Source organism: Anolis sagrei, chromosome 6, assembly GCF_037176765.1.
Source record: "Anolis sagrei isolate rAnoSag1 chromosome 6, rAnoSag1.mat, whole genome shotgun sequence".
Lineage (NCBI taxonomy): Eukaryota > Metazoa > Chordata > Lepidosauria > Squamata > Dactyloidae > Anolis > Anolis sagrei.
In genome coordinates, this window is record NC_090026.1 from 111,466,955 (window position 1) to 111,483,680 (window position 16,726).

At 40.2% G+C, this 16,726-nt stretch overlaps 1 protein-coding gene across 4 annotated transcripts in view; it reads left to right on the forward strand.

Annotated features, from left to right (window-relative positions):
- JCAD (junctional cadherin 5 associated) overlaps window positions 1-16,726 on the forward strand; it is an 85,539-nt gene that overhangs the window by 52,314 nt on the left and 16,499 nt on the right. For 3 of the 4 annotated variants that reach the window (XM_067470345.1, XM_060782481.2, XM_060782480.2), the window contains one exon: window positions 14,515-14,878. In XM_067470345.1, coding sequence (XP_067326446.1) covers window positions 14,574-14,878 — 305 coding nt within the window. In that variant the 5' untranslated portion in view covers window positions 14,515-14,573. Of the gene's footprint in view, window positions 1-10,581; window positions 10,849-14,514; window positions 14,879-16,726 lie in introns of all 4 variants that reach the window. The other variant, XM_067470346.1, reaches the window with a different exon arrangement.

Below are 16,726 nucleotides of genomic sequence, written 5' to 3' on the forward strand. Positions count from 1 at the left end.
ATAGTGTTATGACACACCTTTATATACTTTACAACAGTGGTTCCCAACCTTCCTAATGGCGCAACCCCTTAATACAGTTCCTCATGCTGTGGTGACATCCAACCATAACATTTTCATTGCTACTTCATAACTGTAATTTTGCTACTGTTATGAATCGTAAATATCTGATATGCAGCATATATTTTCATTCACTGCATCAAACTTGGCGCAAATACCCAATACGCCCAATTTTGAAGATTGATGGGGTTGGGGCGGGATTGATTTTGTCATTTGGGAGTTGTAGTTTCTGGGATTTATAATTTATCTACAATCAAAGAGCATTTTGAACTCCACTAATGATGGAATTGCCATGACCAACAGAAAACCAGGGAAGGCTTTGGTGGGCATTGACCTTGAGTTTTGGAGTTGCAGTTCACCTACATCCAGAAAGCACTGCTGACTCAAACAATGATGGATCTGGACCAAACTTGGCATAACTACTCAGTATACTTAAATGTGAACACTGGTGGAGTTTGGGGAAAACAGACCTTGACATTTGGGAGTTGTAGTTGCTGGGATTTATATTTCACCTACATTCAAAGAGCATTCTGAACCCCACCAATGATAGAATTGGGCCAAACTTCCCACACAGAACTCTCATGACCATCAGAAAAGACTGTGTTTTCTGGGTTGTTGTAGGTTTTTTCGGGCTATATGGCCATGTTCTAGAGGCATTTTTCCTGGTTTCACCTGCATCTATGGCCACCATCCTCAGATCACAACCCAGTGATTCCAGCCATGAAAGCCTTCGACAATACACTGTGTTTTCTGATGGTCTTTGGTAACCCCTCTGACACCCCCTCGTGACCCCCCCCAGGAGTCCTGACCCCCAGGTTGAGAAACGCTTCTCTCAACCCTTCCCAAACTACAGATCTCAGAATTGCATAGGATTTTGCCCTGGCAGTTAGAGGAATCATAGCGGTATAACTGTGTTGTATGATGAAGGGTCCTTAGATTTGCAGATTGTCTTCCTGTGACCTAATACGACTGACAGTGTGGGAGGAAGGAAAAGGGAAGAAATAACCACATGTGCCTGGAAAAACTGTTACAAGTAGTATCTGGATCTCTTCAACAACCTCCCCCTAAGTGCTTTGGAATAGCTAATGGAGCTGAAGTGATTTTGACGTATCTTCAGTTTTGAAAGATTACAGTGGTAAATTGTTCTACAGATACATAATTAGGCTCTGATGATCTAAGAAACGCAAGGGGATGGAAACAAAGGGCTTTTTGTTCTACAGAAGAGAAAGCAAACAAACTTTTCCAGATTCTTCTTAAGGCAAGATCGCTGCACTAATATTATTTTTCTTTTTTGGATTGCCAAGACTGCCACCTGCACAAATGCAGGCTTCTTTGTGGCCCAAATATAAATCCATTCAGGATGATTTCTGAAGTCCTTTGGAGAATTGACCCATTCGCTAGGAAATACTATCCATATCTCCCATGTATACAGATCTGGTTGGACTCCAGCCTAATTAATCTTAAATTAGTGTGTGTGTGTATTTGACAGGCGATGGAAAAATGGGATGACATGCAAATGTTGTGTTCTAACTTTACTTTTCCAAACTGCACCTCCACAATCCTTTGGGTGTCTTAAGCCAAGCCATGTTTTTAGACTTTAACAGATGTTGTTTTCCAGCCTTTTGGTAGAAAAGGTTATCATGCTCACCATTGTGCATTGTTTCAAAGGCTTCATGTAATTCTGGGAGAAGTTCCTTTTCTTGCTTGTTTCAGCTACAAGGAAAAGAGTAGGTCAGTCATCAATAGCTTGTATATGCAGTTTTTATGATCTAGTTAGAAGACTGTGTAGGCAGACGGTGATCTCAAAAGCACAGGAGTATAAAGTAAAGCAAAGCAGTGATTGTAATGATATGTACAACTATAGACCACATTAGCACATGTGTTTATGATATACTTTACAGCTGGCATGGGCAGTAGTCCCCTTCCATTGATTTTGGCCTACAGCTCCCATAAACTTTGACCAGTCTACAGCCTGCGACAGAGTTAGGGAGTTGAAATCCAACATCTTGAGAACCATAAACACTTGTAAACAGCAAACAATTGATAATCTAGAAAAAGTTGAGCCCCCAATCAGTGGTTTGTGCCAGGGGCTTTTAATGAATTTTAATTTTAATCAGTTGTGGGAGGATTTACTTGACACTGATGTAAGAGAATATCATTTTTTTTCAGGATATATTTAGCAAGGTTTAATTCCTCCTCTTCCAAACATTTTGGCAGTGTTCTTCTTGGACGGTTTAAAAAAAAATGAAACAGGGAATGTAAATTAATCATTCTGCTATTATAAGATTTCACAGATTTGGCAGACTCCATTCTATCAGATGCCTGAAGTTCCTGTTTGCAGTTGATGGTATTATCTGTTTGCATGACTGTAGAGAAAAAGGTATTGTAAGCAGTGGGTTCAGCTGGCAACACAGTTAAAAAATCAGCCTGTGTAAATATGATTAAAACTTAAATGTCTACAAAATACAGCTACAGGTGTGAAAAATAGCATTAATTGAAATCACCACTGTTCAAGAGCTAAGATACAGACCTCACAACCTCTGAGGATGTCTGCCATAGTTGCAGGCAAAACATCAGAAGAGAATGCTTCTGGAACATAGCCATATAGCCTGGAAAACACACAACAACTCTTTGTCTTTCTATCTGCGCAGTGATTTTCTCTCTTTCTTTAGAAAAAAAGTTAATCTCTGGGTGACTTGTGAGCTGTCAGTAAGTGTGTTGAACTGTGGTCTTCTAGTAAGCACATAATCAGAACCTTCCTCTGCCAAGTGATGCTTATCATTAAAATTTTCAATTTTTTTGTTTATCAAAGCCCTTTTCAAATTCTATTTCTATCTAAAATGTTAGCCACCCTTTCTAGTTTTGTGCCATCCTCAAACTTGATAATGATTCCCACCGCTGTGTGATCTAAATCATTGGTAGAAATGTTGAAGAGTAATTTCCTATCCACTTAAGACCTCCTTCAAGTTCGAAGTGCAGTCATTAATAATGACAACTCTCTGAACATTGTTTTCCATCACCTGACAGTGTTCCTATTTATTCCACACTGAATTAGCTTGCTAGTCCTCAAAAAGTTAAGGGCACCCTCCTGTGTAACATCTTAAGGTAAATGTGAAAATGTATCATTTTTGGACCATGATGCCAGAGTCTCCAACCAGCAGGGCCGCTATGCTTATAACCTGGATGTAGAGAATACACACTAAAAGATGAAGGACAGGAGAGATGCATGGAATTCACTATAGAAGCAAAAGATCAATATTGTATAATGTCACAGGAAATTAAAAGGTCTTATGGGTGATGAGCTTGTTCTCCAACTTTTATCTAGACTTTGGTAAAGTCTAGCTTCTCAGAGTTGTGCAATAAATAAACACCAGATTGAACACACTGGCAGTTTTATATCCATAAACTATGACCATCTGTAATTCTGAGCTGGATGTGAAGTAGACTTATTTATGCCAATAGCTTCATGACCCTGATTCATTCAGGCTTGATAAAAACTAGACCTCCTCCCTTAACCACAAAAAAGTGAGCCACCAACATGGTTATGTGACTGAGCCAAGAAAACGGAGCCAACAAGGAAACAGCCCACTTGGGTGGAGTGTGTACTTAGAAAGCTGTCTCCCCAGTGTGTATAGTGATCTGTATCTCTTAGCCCTCTGGATAATTGGATTCAGCTCTGTCTACAACCCAATCAACAAACGCCTTTGGAAAAACACCAGGGAGCATTTGTTTAAAGCAATGCTACTCAGAGTAGTGGTTCATGGATTAGTTGTAGTCTATGAGTTGTCGGCTGCTGGTCCATGATTAATGTCCAAAAAAAAAGGTGAAGCACTTCCAGCTATTGGACACAAATTAGTCCTCGGTGCATTAGAAACAAAAATTGCTAGTCTACCACATCAGATTGCACCAGATTTAAAATATCACATCCTTGTCTTTTATATCCCAGGGTGAATGGCTTATCAATCCTGTCAAATGTGAATGTGTGTGTTTCTTTTGATTATGGAGCATAGGCTTTATCATCTGATAAACTTTGTGATGGATATTTTATTAAAATGTTTTATTACACTTGATAACTAAATTCAGATGTTATGAATTTGCCTGTGCCTACAGGACCTGGAAATGACTTTGCACTCTGTCTTTAAAGAAAATGGTTTGTGCGGTCTTAACATCACAGAAGTGCTTCTCTTAATTTTCAGAGTCTTCCAAGAATTGCGATGCTGAACTCATTTTAGAGAAATAACCTGTCATATCAGCAAAGAATCTCGTGTCCACTTAAAGTTTTGATTTGGCACAAGCTTTGTTGGACGATGCATGTAGCACTAGGCAGATACATATATACACATGTTTGAGTTGGAGGAAGAAGTATGGGAACTGAGAAGGAATAGCTACAAACATTGATGATTATCTTCACAGTGTTTCTTAGCAAAAGGTTGGGAAGTAATGCAGACATCCTAGTACAGATAAGGAGATTAACGCGTTATGATAAAAAGTATTTGTCTGAGCCAATTCACAAAGAATTGTTAGAACAAAGATTTAAAAAGTGCAGACTTTCATGTAAAAAAAATCCTCATTATGTAGATCAGGGTTGATGTTCATTAAAGTTCAGAATCATCTGGAAGACTAGGAACCACTTGGTGCACAACCCCTGGTGGTGCAATGGGTTAAACCCTTGTGCTGGAAGGACTGCTGACCAATAGGTCAGTGGTTTGAATCTGAGGAGAGCAGGTTGAGCTCCCTCTGTCAGCTCCAGCTCCCCATGCGAAGACATGAGAGAAGCCTCCCTCAAGGATGGTAAAATATCAAAACATCCAGGCATCCCCTGGGCAACATCCGTTCAGACAGTCAATTCTCTCACACAAGAAGCTACTTACAGTTTTTCAAGTTGCTCCTGATACACACACACACACACACACACAATCTGGAAGACTACACATTATCCACCATAGCGTTTTGATGAATCTTTGCATGAAGTAGAATTGTAAGCCATTGAGCCAGCTGGAATGAAAAAAATGCAAAAACTACAGGTGGCCAAAATGTCCAAAGGAATTTCTTTTAATTGCTGTGAACGAAGAACAAAGATTAGCCATACGGCCCTCTCTGCATAAATAAGCTTCTCGATACATGAAGTGAGAGGAAAATCCCATGAGACATCCACGCCTCTTAATGGTTTCTTACTTTGTTTAATATTGAATCATCAGTCTTAAAACTAGAATTTAAAACAGCTTTATTTAGTTGTTTTCCTTGGACAATGTCTTCAATATTGTTTTGTTTCAGAATAGCCACGTTGAGGTCAGAGACAGAGTGTTCTAACAGATTGAGGTGTGTTCTTCTAATTTTTGTTCTGTTTCTGATGTCAGATCTGTGTTTCGTTACTCTTATTTGCATGAAGAGCATCCTGTTTATCTTGTACAATATGCAGTGAGGCATTGTTGGCCAATAATGGCATTTTTCACACTTGAGGTCAAGCCAATATGTGACCCCTGATGTTGTACATTATATTCTTATGCCATGCAAGTAGTGTTTCCCGAATATTCATGGGAGAAGAGTAGGCATCTAGATCACTCGCAGGGTCTGGTTCATATATGTAACTCCCTTGCAAGACCTGGTGTTTCAGGCAATTATTCTTTTTTTCACTTTGGGTGGCTTTCTGTGAGTAAGACCAGGTATCCAGGTATTGATGTTTTGTTTTGTTTTGTTTTGGGTTTTCTTGTGTTAGGAATGACTTGAGAAACTGCAAGTCATTTCTGATGTTAGAGAATTGTCCATCTGCAAGGACGTTGCCCAGGGGACACCCAGATGTTTTTGATGTTTTACCATCCCTGTGGGAAGCTTCTCTCATGTCCCTGCATGGGGTGCTGGAGCTGACAGAGGGAGCTCATCCACACTCTCCCCAGATTCAAATCTCCAACCTGTTGGTATGCAGTCCTGCCGGCACAAGGATTTAACCCATTGTGCCACTGGGGGCTCCATTGATGTTCATATTTAGTTAATGAGTACATCAGCAGTATAGAAATACATGCAGTTTGACATCACTTTTGAACTGCCATGAAATCATGGAAGTCGTAGTTTGGTAAGACACCAGCAGTCCTTGGCAGTGAAGGCTAAAGGCTTTCAAAAACTTCAACTCACATGAGTCCATAATAATAATAATAATAATAATAATAATAATAATAATAACAACAACAACTTTATTTGTACCCCGATGGAGAGCCATGGCAGTTAAACGTTGTGCCATACTGCATTAGTCCTACAATGTTGATAAACCCATAGAAGATGTTCAGGATCTAAGCATTGTAAGCTTCAAGTAGAAGGCTGTGTGTCAATCCCCATAGAACTGCTGCTGGTCTTCCTAAAAACTTTACTGTTTCTCCCAAAGTTCACATATAGTTTTGTTTGAATAGAAGCTCAAAGCATCCTAAAAACTGCCTTAAGAGAAATGAGGTTGTGATTCCTACTCAGTAGGAGAGACTGGCAGGACTTAAGGGTTTTTTTCATTTCAGTGTTTTGTCTGTAGGTCTACTTTCCAATCAACTTGCATTTCGGCTAGTTCGTCAAAACCTGTGGAAATTGAGTGGTGCTTTGAGGAAATGCACGTCCTGCTGTGCCAAGTGCTCTCTGTGACATCTTCTGTGTGGAATGCCAGTGAATGCTGCATAGAAATCCCTCCCCCTTTCCAAGAGCAAATGTAGTCTGTTCTTTTAGTTGGAATGTGGCTCTTTGTCATCTTCTCCTGCTGTCAGTGCCATTATAATGAGTGGAATTGATTTTGATGCTGGTGATCTACTTTCAGGACCCTCAAAGGTGGATCTGAACTGGTGCAACATTCAAAGCACTATGATAAGCTGGAACTCTGAGGAAAAATCACCAAGACAAAATGAAATAAGTTGCTGCTATCCCCATATTCACGCCAACTTTTACTGATGTAGAATTTCCAACTTTTCCAGACTTTTACAGCTTGAAATGGAAATGATGTGTACAGTTACTAAGTTATTTCATACATCTGTATCGTGTCCTTCTCATCCCTCGGAGGAGGGGGAACGACTCAGGACGGAGTCACAATCAGCAACCATTAGATGCCCAAACAAGACAATTATAATAACAATTTACATTTAAAACAATAGTTAAAATATCCCATATGAAAACATCCAATTAAAATTATGCAAGTTTAAGTCATAATCCAGGTCAATTCATTGTCAGTCCAATAAATAATAATTATTTTTAATGCTGCATCTGCTTCTCAAATGCTTGGTCCTACAACCAAGTTTTATAGGAGGGAGGGGGCCCATCTGATTTCATTAGGGAGAGCATTCCACGGCCGGGGGGGGGGGGGGAGGCCCTGAATCTCATCCCCACCAGCTGTGCTTGCGTGGATGATGGGATCGAGAGCAGGGCCTCTGCCGATGACCTGAATTTCCAAGGTGGATCATAGAGGGAAATACATTCGGACAAGTGATTTGGGCCGGAACTGTTTAGGGCTTTATAGGCCAAGACCAGCACTTTGAATTGTTAGACCTCAGCCAAAGAAAATAAAATTATTGATATAAGATATATTCAGTTATCTTTAGGTGTGTATCCAAGAAAAAAAAGTATTCTTTCAGATGTAGTTTTTTTTTTGTTAAAGTATTTAGTGTTTTCTTTATAGTGTTACAGATATTCCAATGGAATAGTTTCCTTGTAAAGCTTTGTATTTGAATATACCATTTGAATCAAATGTGCTAAACCTGAGAGCATTATTTAGAGCTCTGGGAAATGTTCCAGCTCTACCTTTGGAGACAATGAACCACATTTACCCCCTGGTAAAGGATGATGGGATCTGCTTTTCAACAATACTGATAGGCCTCATTCCAAGCATAGTTTATGTTGCTTCCCATGCATGTCATCTGTCTTGTCATTGTATAACCAGCATTGAAGGTTTGCCATATGTGTGTTCTGTGATCTGCCCTGAGTCCCCTTCGGGGTGAGAAGGGTGGAATATTAGTACTGTAAATAAATAAATAAATAAATAAATAAATAAATAAGTATGATAGGGGTGGTAAGCCAATGCAATTGGAGACTAATTGACTAGAGAAAGTTGCATTAAGGAATTTGCTACTCACTGTAGATTGATATCCCCTGGCTGTACTTCTTAGTCTTGGGTTGCTAATCTGCCTTGTTCCTCATTATAACAATTACTGCCTTGAAATAAGAGAGTGAATTGCTATGGAGTACTAGTGGCACCCGTTGAATCAGCCTTCTGTTTTCTCTCTCCCATGTTCTCCTTTTTCCATTTTTTAATCATCTTCATCTTAATCATCATGTTGTTGTTATTTTTGTCCGTGAAAAGGAAAGGGTGGGGTTTTGGATCTTACATTGTTTTCATTGTATTTTCAGTTACTTATATAACTCTTGGAGCACATCAACAAATAAAGATTGCAGGCAGACCTTTATACATTAACATTTTGTTTTATTTCTCTAAGACATGGAAAAAACATTTCTTTGTTTGCCTTGAAAAAAGGATGAATTCAAGGAACAGTTTCCTATAAGAGAAAATTAGCTGGCTCTAGGAGATCTCGTGGACATTGTTCAGCCAACTGAGGGCCCTTCCACACAGCCATATAATCCAGAATACGTATTTATCAAGACAGAAAATACCACAATATCTGTTTTGAACTAAGTTATCTGAGTCCACACTGCCATATATTCCAGTTCAAAACAGAAAATGTGGGATTTTATTCAGCTGTGTGGAAGGGGCCTAATATAGAAGAAAAGGTAGATATTGTAATCTGTACAAATTATGTCACTTTTGCATGTGTCCTGAGTAATTTTCTCCTATGCATGAAAAGACTGGCGGAAATATGCCACCCTTTTGACTAATGGAAAACATTGTTCTCTGCATCTAAGATGCTAGTTCTGACCTTTAAAATTCTTTACGGCCAGGGTCCATCGTACGTTAGGGACCGCCTCTCATTCTCCCATCATCAGAGGTCGCAACGACCAGTCCAACGTGACTTACTCCATATACCAGGTCCTAGAGAAGTGCACTTGGGAAGGACCAGGTGCAGGGCTTCTTCTATTTCTGCCCCTGCCTTGTGGAATTTCTTGCCACCCTACATGAGAGCCATGCGTGACTTAGGGCCTTTTACTCTCGCACTTAAGACCTGGCTTTTTACTAGAGCGTTCGATCTCTGTTGATTTTTAATTTTTGTATGTATGTATTTTATCTTTTGTAATTTAGCTGTAAATCGCCTAGAGCATTCTCGGATGGAGAGCGATTAATAAGTTATTAAATGATGATGATGATGATGATGATGATGATGATGATGATGATGATGATGCTGTGTTGGCAGCATAAATGTCACACCACTTTCGCATCTTCCATGTATGGATACTTTTTGTTAATATGATAGATTTGTAACTCTCTATATGTTTATGTATGTACAAGTTGAGCATAATTTCTCTGGGTTTCAAAACCTGAACTATATGAAACTCCAAAACTGTCATATGAGTGGACACCTATTTTGCTGATGGTTCAGTAGACACAGACTTTATTTCATACACAAACCATTGTGAAATGTTTCTTATACAGTCTTTCAAAGTCTCTTGTTGGAGTTAAAACTTGATTTCAGGGCAGCCCTTCCCCAAGCTGGTTGCCTCCTGAGGTGTTGAGCTACATTTCCAATCATCCAGATAGCATGGCTGTGCTGGCCAGGGTGATGGAGTTTGTAGTCTGGATTTCAGAGCAACCCTTTTGCTTGCTGGAACCCTCTCAATGTCCTACACTAAAGCTCTAATGCCACAGCGTGGCTCTGCTGGTTGGGATGATCGAGTCTGTTGTGCAGTCCATTTGGGCTGTTTTTGTGAAATACCAAATGTTTCAATGGGAAGATGTTGAGTCATTTTGAGAACAATATCCACTTTGCTTTGTTTTCTCTTCTCATTTTTTTCGTGTCAGGAGTGACTTGAGAAACTGCAAGTCACTTCTGGTGTGAGAGAAGTGGCTGTCTGCAAGGACGTTGCCCAGGAGATGCTCGGATGTTTTGGTGTTTTACCATCCTTGTGGGAGGCTTCTCTCATGTTCCCACATGGGGAACCAGAGCTGACAGAGGGAGCTAATCTGTGCTCTCCCTGGATTTGAACCTCCAACCTGTCGGTCTTTAGGCTTTAACTCATTGCACCACCAGTGGCTCATTCTCTTCCCATCATAACATATATTTGCTCATATATTGGAAATTTAATCCATTTTGAAAAATGCCTTGCTTCCAGAGCTCCACTCTGCCTGTCGTGGCTCCTTTTTGCAAAAGTGTCAGTAAGGTTGACTGAGACTATCTTTGCATTGCTCCATTGGTCCTCTTTCAAACCAGTCCTCTGACATGCATGTCATTCTGTTGTATGGAAAGATTGAGGGGAGAGATTAATAAGGAAAGGTTGATCTCATTGCTTCCCTTCTTTTTCTGCAAGTGCTGTGTGTAACCAAGTATTTCCAACCGAAGTATACCCTGTGTGGCTTAGAGATAGCTAAAGAGGGCCTGGCTCATGTTTCCACAGAACTGGTCTGACTAAACCTTGACAAGTCGGAAACTGGGGAGATAGCAAGCATCCTGAGGAAGTGAAATCTCTCAGAAATCTGTGATGTCGCTGGAAAACAAAACAAAGGAGCTCCAGGAAGGCACACCGTTTTTCCATCCTTTAAAAAGAAAACCTTACATCAGGTCCGGAAGCCTGGATAGTCATTCTTGGACACTTTTGGATAGAAAGAGAGAAAGAGCCTGCCTTCACTTGGGTTTTTGGCCTCTCACATGTATTAACTTATCAGTGAGTATACACTTTTAATGTACTCTGTGGTTGGCGTGGGCCACAATGAACAAAGTAAAGGGGGCAGATAAGATCAAATGTACATTATGATCCAATTCCACTGACAGGAGAACCTCATTTGGACCATATTTTAAATTAATTAGCCCATTTTCAGTTCCTGGAACACTTCACAGGTTGGAGCCTAGTTATTTCTTGATTTTTCCAATATATACGGAATACATAAATAACACACATAATATGAATTGATAAGAGAGATGGTCTAAGTATGTCCCTTCAGAACTTGTTCAGCTACTGTTCCTGTCAGTCCAGGATGAATGGCGGGCATTGCAATCTAGCAATATCTAAATTGATGCCCTTTTCCCACGGTTGATCTTTCTTTCTGAAATTCACACACTAATATGGAAATGGGCCAGAACGGGTTTATCACTAAATTCATGCAAAACATTATGGACCAGAAACATATCCAGCCCTGGACTTCTTGCTTTTCTCGAGCAATTGGACATCTTGGGGACAACTGTTCTCTGATTTACTTTTGTATAACAAAGGAACTCCACACCTCAAGCATTTCATGGCATACAAGTGGAAATGTAGAGCTGGGCAAGTACCCATATGGATAGTTTTTGCCCTTCATCAGTTTTCCAGAGTCCAAGCACCCTTCCATTTAAGCTATCTAAGCTTTCTTCCAGTTGGCTGAAGAAAATTCCTTAAAATGTGTCCATCTTTTCTTGGCCACTTTCAAACTCTATGTAGTCCATTAACCTATGTAAGTATAACATCTTACAAGAGTAGCTTCTGAATGTATTTTCTGGTCAACAAACGCTCTTGAACAGATACATGCAGCTAGTTATAGAAATAGCATCTCATCAGCTAGGTCTTCCAACCTGCTATCCCTTTGGATGTGGTACACAAGTTCCATCAGGCTAAATATAGGCTTTGCAGGTTTGATTTCCAAAGCTCTGTTACTTGACTTAAGTTGTCCTTAATGTTTATTTGCCTATCTGTCCATTTAGTTTTTTCCTCTGCTCTACAGCCAAAAAGTCTTCCCTATCCCTAGGCTTATAATCTAAATAAGGCATGGCACATAGTGAAAAGGGACTGGCGGTGCAACGGGATTAAGTGCTGCTTTTTTCCTCCATCAGAAACCAGAGCAATGGCAGTTGAAACATGGAAGGAGGGCAAGACAAGACGGAGCTATGCCTAGCTGCTCTTCTGTTTTTGAGATCAGGGCAATGGCAGTTGGAGTACTTCAACTCCATAATCTAACTGCCATTGGCATGATGGAGCTGGATTTGGCTGCTCTTCTCTCCCCAAAGGGCAGAGCACCGGCAGTTGGAGAGAAAGAAGGACTCTTATATTTGAAGATTACAGCGTTGGCTCAGCAATTCTGCCCTGTACATACCCACCGAGTCCCTTGTGTTAATTAACATGGTACGCAAAGCAGATTTTGATATATAAAATAATTCTATAACTAAAGTACTATTTGGATTATGTTGATAAGTGGATCTAGTATTTTACAAAGCAAATTAGGGACTCCAACCTACTGGTTCCCAGGTATGCTGAACTACAGCTGTCAATATTTCTAATATGTCCATTGACACTTGTCCTTGTTCCCTGTCCTTGATGTGTGCACAATCTTACTTTAAGATTCAGTTCTAGAGTTGGTGTCTCTGTATGTGTTTACATTTTGAAAGGTGTGTCTCTGGACGTGGTAAAGTTCCAAGCTGTAGGAAATATATGTTGGCAAGTACAGATGTTGCCATCACCCTTCTGTTTTTGGTTGTGCCAATATGCAGGAGGAGATCAACAATACTAGTCATGCTATCCGTGCAGTTGGTTTTGTGGTTGCTCTTTGCAAGATAGCAATGCCAGAGGAATTTGTTCTTGATTTAACTTTCCAGTAATATATTGTGACCTAATCCACCATTCTTTGAGTAATGTGCAGACTGGAACACGTCCATTGGATTTCACACTTCTCTGGGTCCCACTTCTAACTCTGGGTATTAACTTCCAAAACATGAATCTTCCTTCCCACACACCTTTGAGGAGAGTACCTCTGAAATATATATATTTTAAACCCCTTTCACAGCTAGATAGCAAGCTAAGCAGATACCCTAAGGGTCATAATGAAAGTTTCCGCCATTATCCAAGACGCATTTCCCTCGCTCTGCAGTTTTGGCTTGGGCTATTTTCTTCCCTAGCTTGACCACTTATTACAGGAACTGTCATGAGGTTCTTCTGTACTATTTTTGCCCAGACAGCAATGTGTCAATGGCCGGAAAATGGACGCTGCTCACAAAGCCGTAACTGAGTGTTATAAGCAGCCAGGAAAAGCACATTTCTTCCTTGCACCTGTGACCTGCCAACCACCATTCCATTGTTTACGGTAGTCACAGTGGATCTTCTTTTTCGAGGGTGAATTGTTCTAGCAGCCAGCTGTTCCATGTTCTGTGCTTGCTGTTCTTCACATAGTCCCAGGTGTTCACACTTGAAAAAACAATTAGGGAAGAAAAATAATTTAAGTTGCCCTGAACCTGCTCTCTGCTCTGTAAAAATATGGTTTCAAGTATTGTGAGTTTATTCTTCCTATGACAGTATTTAAAAGTGAGAGCTCATTTCTTCCTATGTAGTTGCATTTTGGAGTTCTGACATTACAGAGCCTTTATCCCTTTCCTCCATATTTTCCTACATGAAACTTAGAGTATATTTACATATATGTGTTTGTCACAGAGCAGCTTGAAGATGTGATGAGTGGGCTTGGTGAAATCAAAGCCTAGCTGAAATCACAGCCTGGGAAAGTGGTTATTTTGCACTACAACTCCCAGAATCCTTAAGTCAGTAGAACCACTGACCATGCTTTCTGGAAGATTTTGGATGTTGTAGTCCAAAAGAAGACTATAGAAAAGGCTATACCCCTAATGTGAGCATCCCCAGCTTTTCATTGGTTGGAGTGGTGCCAGCTGAACTGCTGACCTGAAGGTCGGCGATTCGAATAGAAGAGATGTGATGAGTTTCCATCTGTCAGCTCTAGCTTCCCATGCGGGGACATGAGAGAAGCCTCCCACAGGATGGTAACACATCTGAGTGTCCCTCGGGCAACCTCTCTGTAGATGGCCAATTCTCTCACACCAGAAGCAACCTGCATTTTCTCAAGTTGCTTCTGACACTATAAAAAAACTTAGCTGAGTAGCGGAAGGTCCATTCTGGCTTTAATATATAGTAGTGTTTAATATATTTTAGATGATCTGAGTTAATGGTTTTAAGTAGATTCTTTTTAAACTTTTTATCATTATTTTTTTAATAGAAATTGTTTCAGATACTTTGTTTTAACATATAGCGTAAGTCACTATAGGTCCCATATGGAAAAAAGCGGGATATAACTATATATTGTGGGCTCTTGCTATCTGATGGCTATATATGGATACACATATTTGTGGATGTACAGTGGCATAGAGAAATGGTATTCCTTATATAAAATGGCAAAATCAAAGTTTGCTTTTTGGGGGAATTATTTTCAAGCTGTGGGTGGTTTGAATTTATGGATATGGTGGGCCAACTGTATTAAAAGAGTTGTCTTCTATTCTTGGATTATTGAATTGATCTACTTTAGAGTTGATGAAATGGCTCTTCCTATACATTACTCACAAACTCCTTTGCCTTTTCTTTCAGCGATGGGCCCAGGTCACGGGAACTTCAAGAGGTATCTAGGTAAATGAAGCCAACACAATATGTTCAGTGTAGAAGACCTCCTGATTTCTCATGGATACAAATTGTCTAAAAATTCAACCAACTTGTATGAGAACAGAAGTGATAGATTCCATCATGAAGTTGCAGATAGACGGGTTAGTCATGGACCACTGAATGGGTTCCCAACCAGCTCTGCAGCATTTGCAAACAGCAAGAAGAAGACCGGAACCAAAAGTGCCCTGAATGACAATGAAAGCAGCAGCCATGTCTTCAGAGGGAGGCAGCCAGCCTCTGTCTACCATCAGGACGTCCCAGCTTCAACCAACATTTATACTCCCGAGGCAAGGTGAGTATTTTCCTGCTCCTATCTATCTATCTATCTATCTACCTATCTATCATCTATCTATCTATCTATCTATCTATCTATCTATGTGTGTGTGTGTGTGTGTGTGTGTGTATAATTAAATTCAACTCCTTGCAGCCTTAATTTTGCTGGGATTAATAAAGGTTGGTATATCCATGTCTGTTAAAAACAGAAAATATATTGACCAAAAAGAGGAGCAAAGAAGGCATGGGAACCCTGCTTGTTGTTACTGTCAAGTCAATTTCAACATGGTGTCCCCATGAATGAGAGATGGCCAGGTCCCTCTCTTTAGACATTTTCAAGGATTTCCAGCATGTAACCCTATGGTATTCTTGTTCTAGAAGTCTGTCATTTCAGTAGAGGTCTCTATTATCCATAGTTTTGCATATCTATGAGAAGTTCAGAAATGTATCCTCCACAGATTTGTGGATTGTACTGTATCTTCTAGTTAAATCTTATTGATCTAACTCTGGAATCAATAAGAAACTATATGACTGATTCAATCCACATTTTAAATTGATGGACTGTACATGTAGATGTGATGGAGGGTTAATCCTACAGCATTCAACATAACACTAAGCATTGAAAAACCCATACTTTTTGAAATGAAACAGACAAACAAGACCTCATAGGAAGATTTTAAAAATGCTCAGATTACACACTGAAAAAGAAATGTGCAGTATTTTTCTGAGAGCATATCATTGCAATTTCAACTAATTATCAGTGCATGCGGTAAGACTTCGTGAATCAGTGGTGGTCATTCCTATATGAAGAGAAGCATTGTTTTCCCCTTGGGTGCTTTCACTTGAAGCAAACATCAGAGTTTCCTTGGAAGGTCTCATTGCTCCAGCTGCAGTCCAGCACAAGGCCTTGTCATCAGTTCATAAAATGTATTGATGCATTCCTCTTGCTTGCAGCCAGTCCTTTGTGGACCTTTGAACTGGAACAAATTAGACAGAAAAAAAAATGTGTTTTGGGTAGGGAGACAAGTCTTTTGTAGCCAGGCTTTTGCATCTGTCTATCACAGTGGTTCCCAACATCTTTTTGACCAGGGACCACTTTGACCAGAGACCACTTGAACAGGAACCTCTTTGATGAGGAACCACTCTCAAGCATTACTACCAAAAGGGTTGCGAATCAGTTTTTGGTAAATTTTAGATTTGGTTTGGTTATTTGGGGTGCTGATTCAGAAAATTGCATTGGATAGACCACATCAGCTCTAATAGGAGCCCCTGGTGGCACAAGGGATTAAACCCTTGTGCTGGCAAGACTGAAGACCGACAGATTGGAGGTTCAAATCTGGGGACAGCCTAGATGAGCTCCCTCTGTCAGATTCAGCTCCCCATGTGGGGATATGAGAGAAGCCTCCCACAAGGATGGTAAAACTTCAAAACATCTGAGTGTCCCCTAGACAACGTCCTTGCAGACAGCCAATCTTCTCACACCAGAACGACTTGCAGTTTCTCAAGTCGCTCCTGACACGAAAACAATCCGCTCTAATTTCTGATACAGAACATATCTCATCCAGTAGTTGCCATCTGCTCGTCCATAGAAAATCATATTTAATAATCTAGAGCTGATGTGGTAGTAGTAATATTTTGTGGGTAGTCAGCCTCTCCCTTCCCAACATCCCTGTTGCCTCAGCACTATAAAAGGTTTTTGTGGGACCAGTTGCTCTTGTTGCAGCATGGTTTTGAGGCAACGGTTTTTTTTGTTCTTGCAGACCACTGGTGGCCCATTGACCACAGGTTGGAAACCATTGGTCTATCAGCTAAAACATGAACTAAAAGAACAACCTTAGCTTATTTCAAAAGATCAGTGTTGAAAATA